At 33.0% G+C, this 9970-nt stretch overlaps 2 protein-coding genes across 2 annotated transcripts; one reads left to right on the top strand and one right to left on the bottom strand.

Annotated features, from left to right (window-relative positions):
- The first annotated feature begins 2903 nt into the window (after nt 1-2903).
- On the top strand, nt 2904-7684 carry LOC124941853 (ADP-ribosylation factor GTPase-activating protein AGD5-like). The gene is made up of 11 exons (XM_047482213.1): nt 2904-3156; nt 3548-3606; nt 3786-3876; nt 4729-4783; nt 4956-5046; nt 5135-5354; nt 6159-6360; nt 6536-6702; nt 6774-7004; nt 7085-7149; nt 7280-7684. The coding sequence occupies exons 1-11, from the start codon at nt 3106-3108 to the stop codon at nt 7437-7439; spliced, it is 1392 nt and encodes a 463-aa protein (XP_047338169.1). The 5' UTR covers nt 2904-3105; the 3' UTR covers nt 7440-7684.
- A 48-nt stretch (nt 7685-7732) lies between these two features.
- Nucleotides 7733-9432, bottom strand: LOC124941854. The gene is made up of 3 exons (XM_047482214.1): nt 9293-9432; nt 9135-9189; nt 7733-8009 (listed from the first exon to the last, which is right to left on the bottom strand). Exons 1-3 carry the CDS (start codon nt 9375-9377, stop codon nt 7850-7852), a joined length of 300 nt encoding a protein of 99 aa, XP_047338170.1. The 5' UTR covers nt 9378-9432; the 3' UTR covers nt 7733-7849.
- Nucleotides 9433-9970: the final 538 nt, after the last annotated feature.

Raw genomic sequence — 9970 nt, forward strand, 5'->3', positions numbered from 1 at the left:
TGTTCGCGTTCGCGTCCTCTTTCTTTTTCTCTACCACTACCTCTCGAATATCCTCGAGGCTTTTCATCATTTTCTCTCTCGACGTCTGAATTTTTGTCACCTCCTCGAACGCCACCACGAGAATAACCTCGACCTTGATCGCGGCCTCGATGAACTATGCTCCTTTTTTCGTCAAACGAATGCTTGACTAGAAGAGCTTGCTCTAAAGGCTCCTTCTTATGTTTGTTCATTCGTTTCTCGTGCACCCATAATGATCCATTTAATTTATCGATTGAGAGTTTCTTTAAATCTTTGTTCTCTTTGATTGTAACCACTACGTAGTAAAATCTTTGATGTAGAGAACGTAAAATTTTCTCGATTACTCGAACGTCTTCTATGATTTCACCATTTCGCTTCATATGGTTGACGATAGATAAGATCCGCGTGAAATAGTCTAAATAGACTCCGATGCTCCCTGATGAAGAGCTTCAAATTCTCCTCTGTAAGATCTGTAGTCGCACCATCTTTACCTTAACAACTACTTTGTTGATGAAGAGCTTCAAATTCTCCTTTGTAAGATCTGTAGTCGCACCCTCTTTACCTTAACAACTACTTTGTGGGAATTTTCTAGAATTTCTCATGCCTCCTTCGACGTTGAGGCATTTGCTACTTTCTCAAAAACAGCATCATCCAGACACTAGTGGATGATGGAAAGGACATACTGATCATTATTTTTGTTATTCTTGAGCGATTGAATTAGGGTCAATGTTGCATGCTCATCAGGTTCGACAATCCCATCACTAACGATTTCTCATGCACCTTCGGAACCAAGTAACGTCTTTACTCGGATAGACCAACTATCATAGTTGTTTTTCGTAAGACGCGGATATTGGAACATCAAAGACATTCTTGTTTTGATCGCAATCGATGTATTCACTCACAAACTCAAGATAAGATTAAAATGAAAAGGGGAAAATATTTTAATTTCAGTTTATCTTCTTTTTGTAAATACAAATATTCTATTTATATTAAAAAAAAATCTTAAACTTCTAAAGCCTCCATAACTTTTAAACGGGTCAAAAATAATGTTAATTAAGACATCTATTAAACAAAAAGATAATAAAGTCTAATAGTAACTAGATCTTTAATGCTAATTAAGACACATTTTAAACAAAAGATAATAACGTCTAATTTTTAATTTCTTAATTAATTTTCTTTTTAACATGGGGACTATGACAATAGTTAAAATGAAAAGAAGTAAATACATCTCCCTAGTAGATGTTGATAATCAACATCATCCTCCTCCACTGCTATCTTGTTAGGATATGTGGGCTCTTTTGGGAAAAAAAATATTCAATAATACAATGCCTAAAGGATGGACTTCTTCTAAAAAAAATAATGGTGTGAACTCTGTTATCCAAATAATTGGAAACATATCTCTATATAATTTGATGAGCAATTTAATAAAAAAAAAACGGTAACTTTTCAAGATAAAAATTGCAAACTTTACAAGACTCTTTATGCTTCATATTTTTTATTTTATTAAAATAAGAGAATTGGTAGGTGATGATAATTATTTGAGAAAACATATCTCTATATAATTTGATATATCTCTATATAATTTGATGAGCAATTTAAAAAAAAAAAAAACGGTAACTTTTCAAGATAAAAATTGCAAACTTTACAAGAATAAAGGACTCTTTATGCTTCATTTTTTTTATTCTATTAAAATAAGAGAATTGGTAGGTGATGATAATTATTTGATTTTTTTAAAACGATTTATTACCATTTTATTAAAAATAAATAGGAAAAGAAAATTTATTTGATTCTATAGACCTGTAATATTTATTTTATTCTCTAATTTTTATTTATCCTCAACCCTAGGGATGGTAATGGGTACCCCGTATACCTGAGGGTATCCGATGGTCAAGTTCGGAGATGGGGAGTAAAAATAATTACCCGATTGAGTTTGAGATCAAATATGGGAAGTGTGCAAACCTCAAACCCGATATCCGAAACAAATATATTAAAGTTTAAAATGATTTTTCAAATTGCACATTATTACAAATTTACAATAAATATATTATTTATCTTACTTATACCCATACTCATACTCCACTCTAACATTATTTTAATTTATCTTCATCATCACTCTTAATCTTCACTTTTTTATAACAAAATGTTTTCTCTCTTTTACTCACATTCTCTCTCATTTTTTTTTTTTTTTTTTTGTTAATCTCCGATATGTAATAACAACAAAGTTATTATATTTTTAAACTTTTACGATATAATTATATAATGCAAATAAGTAATATTTTTATTTTTTTTAATATTTAGTATATTTAGAAAATAATAAATATAAATTTATATTTTAATCGAGTAATAGGGTACCCGTCCGGATCAGATACCCGACGAATTGAGAATGAGATACAAATAGAGATACCCGTCGACTTCGCGATCAGATAGTAAATTGAAAATCGAGTTTGAGGATGAGTACTTCACTACCCAACTGATAGGGTACCCGTTGTCCTCCCTAATTGAAACTACTTATGAGACATCAGATTTGTCCCATATATCTCCCTAGTAGATATTGTCTTTGCATGAAGAGCGATAAAATCATCGACAACATCCTCTTTCATTGTTATCTTGTTAGGGACATGTATACTCTTTTTGTAGAACATTCTTGATTTTCAATGTCATCGCCCGAGAATATCTCTATATAATTTGATGAACAATTAAAAAAAAGGAACACTAAACTTTTATGTAATGTTCAAAATGTTTTTTTTTATCTTTTTTAATAAAAATGTATATGAAAAAAAATAGGTCAATAAATGTAGGAGCTTTGTTAAATTTGGACATAGCAGACTGTTTAAGCACAAAAAAAAAAAAGATTTAACCGCAGAGTGTAGCAGACCTCCGGCCATTAGTAAAAAGTCAAGAACGCTTCCAATTGTTTCATACTTATCTTTTTCGATATCCCGATTGCGATTTACAGAGAAGCAAAATCGCCGATTGCGATTTGCAAGAGATAGAGAGAGAGAGAGGAGAAGCAGAAGACGGGCCGCCGTTCTTTACCTTTCCCCTCTCTCGCACACCTCTGAAGGATCTTCAGTCTCATACATCACCATGAACGAGAAAGCCAACGTCACCAAGGAGCTCAATGCAAAACACAGAAAGGTTTTCATCATTTTCATTTCAATTTCTTCTTGTTTATTCTCTTTCGATCTTGCATAGATTCGATCTGTTCAGTTCATAAATTCGTCGGTTGAATCTTTTGTTACTGATTTCTTTGATCCATTCGGTTGTTTGAAGGTTGATCTTGAATTAGATGAATAAGCCTCATAACCCATTACTCAATATGATGTTAACTTCAATAGTCGTCTAACAATCATTGAAAAAATTGAGTGGTGAAATAGATTTCGTCTTGACATATATGGATCTTTTGTATATTGTAGGATTCATTCTCACCTGGTTATTTGTATAAGCACTGCAATGTGATCAGTTTTCTGCTTTCAAGTTATCTATGTGTTACTTAACTTCTCTTATAAAATATTGACTTTTTTAACAGATATTGGAAGGGCTTCTTAAGTTGCCAGAGAACAGGGAATGTGCTGACTGCAAAACCAAGTACATACTTCTGGAAACCTATATGATAATTGATTATATAGTCTTACTACTTTTAAAAAATGTAAAGAACACTCAGTGTATTAAACTGCTGATAGATTGAGCTGTGTAAACTGGGCTGTAAGCAAAACATATTTCAGTAAATTTTGAATAGAAAAAGCTGAGTAAAGTTTTTCATGCAGAGGACCTAGGTGGGCTAGCGTGAATCTAGGCATTTTCATATGTATGCAGTGTTCTGGGATCCACAGAAGTCTTGGAGTACACATTTCAAAAGTAAGATCTTGTTACTCAACCATCCTATTCTTTCATTCTCGATTTATCAAAATTCCACAGAATCCTTCTAAGAAGGACTGGAGTTGGACCCTGTTGTGTTTTTTGGCTGAATCTGACATTTGAAGTCTTGGAGTACACATTTTGTCATCAACTACCGGAGTTATCTAACTGGATAACAGGATAAGTAAATTTCAGCATCATTGCTTCACTCCTATAGAGTGGTTTTCTTGCAATACTTTGATGCCGTCTTTTAATTTCTTATATCATACTAAGAGAGTTTCATTTTATGCTCGCATATAGAATAGAAAATTCAGTGGACTTCTCTATTTTTTTTTTTCATTCAGTTGGTTTGTTTCCCTGGACTCGATGCAAACCCTTCAAGGGGTTGGTTCATTAGATGTACATTATTTTATTTCCTTTAGAGAATATGTTGTTTTATGGATGTTGATTATCTTATTGGATATTTGTTATCAGTTTTTATGTTTTGCAAAAACTTACAATTATCTATAAAATAATCTGGATCATGACCCAAAAGAAAAAATGTTTTATGGATGTTGATTATCTTATTGGATATTTGTTATCAATTTTTATGTTTAGCAAAAACTTACATTTATCTATTAAATAATCTGGATCATGACCCAAAAGAAAAAATTTCACGTATTGAAGCCAAAACTCACATGTAATTAATATGGATCATGATCTAGGAATTAGTCTTAAACTAAGAGAAAAAAATCACTTTCAGTTTTTAACTTTGACGATTTTTCAATGTGATTGAGGTTGTGTTAGAGACTGGCAAAATACCAGTTTCCAAATGTGCTTATGGTTGTTTATTCTCATTTCTTTCATTGGCAGGTGAGATCTGCAACTCTGGATACATGGCTTCCTGAACAAGTTGCATTTATTCAGTGTAAGACTGCTCTAGTTTTTCTTTTCTTTTTTGTGACTGGGGTTTATTCCCCGTGGGAATCTAGCATGACCCCCCACGGTCATGACTGCTCTAATTTTTGAGTCATACTACTTCATGATTTAAGTCTTATCCAGCTAGAGCTCTGAATTTGAACTTGCCTTTTTATGAGCAGCAATTGGCAATGAGAAATCAAATAGCCATTGGGAAGCAGAGCTGCCTCCAAACTACGACAGAGTAGGGATTGAGAATTTCATTCGTGCCAAGTATGACCTTAGTTATGCCTTCTAATAAAACATTTTTTTCAATCCTATGGTTTGTATTGATTCTAAGGCAAAATCTTGCTTATTTAAGATATGAAGAGAAAAGATGGGTCAGAAAAGATGGAAAACCAATTCCACCTCCTAGAGTGCAGGAAGAGAAGGCTTCTGTGCAATGGCAAAAACCTGCTGATAGGAGCAGGCATGGTCGTGTGAGCAACTCTGAAAATTTAACTGAGGGACAGAAAAACCATCAGTCACCTATTTCAAGCTCATCTACTGGAATTAGTAAGCCTTCAAAGGGGCCTGAACAAGTATGTTTATTCTGTTGTCCTTTGCATCCTTCCCCCCCCATTAAAAGAAACCAATTTGACCTTCTTGGTGCATCTATTTTGAAAGTGTTGGAGAAAAAAGTAGCAGAAAAAATAAAAACTAAAGGCAGAGTTTGATAATACAGTTTATCACCTAATCTAAATGATATCATTAAGTGTTTATTTGAATTAAGTTCGGTAAGCTATGAATATAGTAACAATGTACAAAAGACAATTTTAACTCTGTAAATTTATCCAATTATGCTACTATAAGGGTAAAATAGTCTTTAAATAATACTTTCCCAACATTAGCTACACATTTTATCAAAACAACTTATATAATGTACTTAAAATTTAGATTTTTCTCAAAATTTCTTTTAGATATTTTCATTTGCTTTATAAACATTTATTTTTCATACACTTAAATTCAGTATTCTAACACTTTATTTTCAGTTTTATTAAACGCACCATAAGTATTAAAAGGCTAGAAGATTTTGCTAGTTGTACTGATTTCATCATAGATGTATCTGAATCTACATGGTTTGATCTTTTATTGTCACCCATGACGGCATGATCCAAGAAAGGGGAGTCTCAGGAAATTACATAGTTATTAATGGAAATAAAACAAAGAACATTAAATTACGGGGACTGAATTATTCTCGATGTAAATAGTAAGTTTAATCGGAATTGGGAAGGACTGGCAGACTTGAGTTCATACCACATGAATGGTCTGTATCTTGTGGCTTTGATGTAGGATTGTATAACCTTTGAAATGAATTGGACATTTTATATCCATCTTATTAACAGGTTACTCCTGCACACAAGCCTCAACAGATCGCTTCAAAACCAGATTCAACATCAACTCATGTTGTAGATTCTATTGCATCTGCCTCTCCCCCAAAAGTTGACTACGCTACAGATCTTTTTAATATGCTTTCGGTTCATGAAACAACCGACAATGGCTCAGACACAACCACAACTGATGATACTGCATGGGCTGGTTTTCAGTGTATGTTCTAATATCCTTGTGTGTGCATCAATAGTCTTTGCTTTTATCTAGGGCCTTGTTTGATGAAAGCCCCTTCTCACAATCATCAATCAAATCGTCAACTGAAATACACTTTATTTTAAAAACATTTTAAAATATTGAATACAACTGACATCGACCATTTAATGACTTGCAGCCGCAGCAGCAATAGAATCAATGGCTGAAAAACCTGGCTTAACCAAACAAGATGATACGAAGACTCCGTCGTCCTCTTTAGGCATTGAGAGTTTATTATTCGAAGACTCAACTACTAGCAAGCCACAAAAAGATGTTAAAAATGATATCATGAGCCTCTTCGACAAGGTGAAAGCTTTCGTAAATGCGTACTCTACAACTAAACTTATATCTAAACTAGAAACTTAATTATTTTGCAGTCAAATATGGTATCGCCTTTTGCTGCTCAGCAACAACAACTTGCTTTTTTGGCTCAGCAGCAGTCACTTCTCATTGCTGCTGCAGCTGCTGCTGCTAAATCTGGCGGAGCAATCCCCAAATTTCCTTTCAATGGTCAACAACAAGCAAACACCTTCAACGGAACAACCTCACCTGGTCAAAGTTGGCCGAACATGGGATATCAGTATCCGGGAATGATTATGCCTATGAATGTAAGTAGTGAGCTTCAATACACGATGAAAGTAAAAATGATCAGACTTCAATTTTCTCAATGTTTATTTATTATGGTCAGATGGGAAACATGGGATCAGCTCATTCCATTGGAAGCAGCTCTGTTCCATTTCCTACTACTACAAGGTAATAATAATAATAATAATCATTTTAAACCCCTTCAGGATCAGATCTATGTCTAGTTCTACAATGCTTTGAATTCAAGTTAATTTGCTATCGAAAGTCATGTGTTGTTCTTCTTTTCTTCGAATTCCAGTGATGTTATGATGGGGCAGAATACACCTTTTAATGGTATTTCCCCAGCCGGAGCCAATAATCGACAGCCAACAGCTCAGATCCCAACTGCAACTCCTACAAAGACAGGAAAGGACTTTGATTTCTCGTCCTTAACACAAGGGATGTTTTCAAAACCTTGATCGGGCGCATCTTGCTATCTTTTCCGACAAAAGAAACAAATGTTATTTACATTTGCGATCATTTACTGTGTGTAGTTGTACTATTTGTAGAGGAGGCAGGTTTTTCAGTTGGCTATTTTATTTTTCAGTTGGCTATTTTATTTTTCAGTGTTATTGATTGGTGATTGATTTATGTGAATTTATTGAGATTGGAGGATATGTGGATGAATAAAAGTAACAACAATTGAACAAATTTCCATTGAGAAATACCTTGAATTGCATTTTTCTAAGAGAAAAAACTCACTCCAATTTTAAATAAATATTATATATAAGAATACTTGTTTTTTGAATAAAACAAAAAAGTAAATTGTTATCATGGAGATTTAATTGACAAAACTGATATAGCAATTCATTGTCTGCTGCTTCTGTCTTCAGTCATACAACTTCTTTGCTGATAGAGTTCTTTGTGTCTTGGTGAGGTTCTTCAAGACTTTCTCCTTGCTTTGCTCATTTCTTGATATTGCTTTTGCAATGGATTTCTTCTTCCGAATATTCTTTGTTTTCTTCATCACTACAGTCTTTATCTTCGGTCTATCGTCAACAAAAACCAACATCAGACTGACTTGGTTTGAGCACATACTAATAAAAATGAATCAAATAACAAAAGCTATGGTCTATTAAGCAAATAATAATGATACTTTAGGAAAAGAACAAATGGGTGAATCTAGACTGTGTATTTCCTCCATAATGATAAATGGATATGAATGGGCAAACACAAATACTATACTTTAAGCTAACTCCATGAGTATCTAAACACAAGGTGCAGCATTATGTTCTGACATATATTAGTCTTTATTAGAGTATAAACTGACATCTTGTGTATAACCTAAAGGTCCTAAACTAACTCGATACGCAATCATAGCCTGATTGTACTCAAAATTGGTTGAGTTCAAAATATATTCATATGGGCAAATTAATTTACATATATAAACTAACTCAAAACTACCGGAGCACGTAACATTTGTTAAATGACATTTTTTTACATTTTTTGTTTATTTAAAAATATATTGTTAGTTGATGCACGTAACCTTAAGCATGCCATGAATAAGAAAATCGAGGCTCATATTGTTCCAAAACTATTGTTGGTTGTTGCATTAGTTCACACTTATTATCTACAGTCTAATACTGATAAACTTGATTTTGTTGGTGTTTTTGTAACAAAATAAATTGTTCATAAGTACTTATTTGAAATTGTATAAACAAGTAAATTAGGGTAAGTATGTGAAATACCAGTGTCTTTATAGGTTCGGATTTCAAGTTGACAAATCGGACATCTATCTGATACAACTCAGCAGTTTGATTTAGGGTCGAATATAGGATCTTGATAGAGTATAAACCGATAAAAGTTGGATATAGGATCTTGATAGGGTATAAACCGATAAACTAGAGTTGGATATAGGAACTTGGTAGATTATAAACTGGTCTATTAGGGTTGGATTCATACTTAGTCAAACAAAAAAACTAATGATCACCCATATTCCATACTTAAACAACCCTAATATCTCATCTTATTATAGAGTAAAATCAGTCAAAAAATTGGTGCAGAATTAAAACATTGAACATACTACTTGAAACAACTAAATCCCAGTATCAGAATTCTCTGAAAAAGAACAGATAGTACGTAGATTCATCAATCAAATTGCAAGCACTACTAACCTATTGGCGTCAGGGTTATATGGACGTGGAGCTGAAGTCTCAGATGTATCCATAGCTGTACAACATTAGAACGATGAAAGCTCAAAGTTGAATTATCAGGAAAAGGAAAACGAGACAAATCTAAGTTTCTTTGACGAAAGAATAAGAAATTTGACTACCTTGAGGTTTACTTGAAATTATCGGCCCCTCGGTACAGTCCATAGATGAGGTATTTTTGTTCTTCTTGTTCCTATTTTTCGCCATTGAAATCTGAAGCTTTTTTTCTTTACGCGTTCGTCGGAGATGACAAAACCCTTGGAAGATAGAAACAGGATAATAATAATAAGGTTGTCCGCCGCCTTCTTCTTAGTTAAGATGGGCCGCTAACTGCTAAACTGGCCCAAATTTAAGTCATTTAAATCTTTGTAAGCCCTTTTTCTATCAAATAAATAAAAATATTTTTTGATTTTATTATTATAAAATTTAAATTTTAAACATTTATAGTAATTTAGTGTAACCCTAATTAGTTTGGTTTAATGGGTTACACTCAAATTGTTGAATTTGGTTCTTTTAGAAAATTTAATCTATCCATTTAGGTTGATCAGTTTATTAAGTTTTATTAAGTTGTATTTTGTTGAGCTAAATATTAGCATAGTTAAAAACTTAATTATTAAGATAAATGTTTAGATATCATGGTAGGCTGTAACCAAACTATATAATATATATTTTTAATTTAATTCAGGATCGATCAACCGAAGTTTTGGGTCGGTTTAGGGGTTTTAAATCGTCGGGAATTCAGTTTGGTCGTTTTTAGACTAGGCTGGTAGAACACTAATTACACCATAGTGTAATTCAAC

The sequence above is a fragment of the Impatiens glandulifera genome, chromosome 6, assembly GCF_907164915.1.
Source record: "Impatiens glandulifera chromosome 6, dImpGla2.1, whole genome shotgun sequence".
Classification (NCBI taxonomy): domain Eukaryota; kingdom Viridiplantae; phylum Streptophyta; class Magnoliopsida; order Ericales; family Balsaminaceae; genus Impatiens; species Impatiens glandulifera.

Bases quoted from the DNA above. Each gene is read 5' to 3' on its own strand.
- LOC124941854 (XM_047482214.1), bottom strand. From the start codon at position 9,377: ATGGCGAAAAATAGGAACAAGAAGAACAAAAATACCTCATCTATGGAC. The intron at 9,190-9,292 runs GTAGTCAAATTT...AATGTTGTACAG, and splicing joins AATTTCAAGTAAACCTCAAG to CTATGGATACATCTGAGACT. The intron at 8,010-9,134 runs GTTAGTAGTGCT...TGTTGACGATAG, and splicing joins TATAACCCTGACGCCAATAG to ACCGAAGATAAAGACTGTAG.
- LOC124941853 (XM_047482213.1), top strand. From the start codon at position 3,106: ATGAACGAGAAAGCCAACGTCACCAAGGAGCTCAATGCAAAACACAGA. The intron at 3,877-4,728 runs GTAAGATCTTGT...TTTCATTGGCAG, and splicing joins TTGGAGTACACATTTCAAAA to GTGAGATCTGCAACTCTGGA. The intron at 7,150-7,279 runs GTAATAATAATA...TTCGAATTCCAG, and splicing joins CCATTTCCTACTACTACAAG to TGATGTTATGATGGGGCAGA.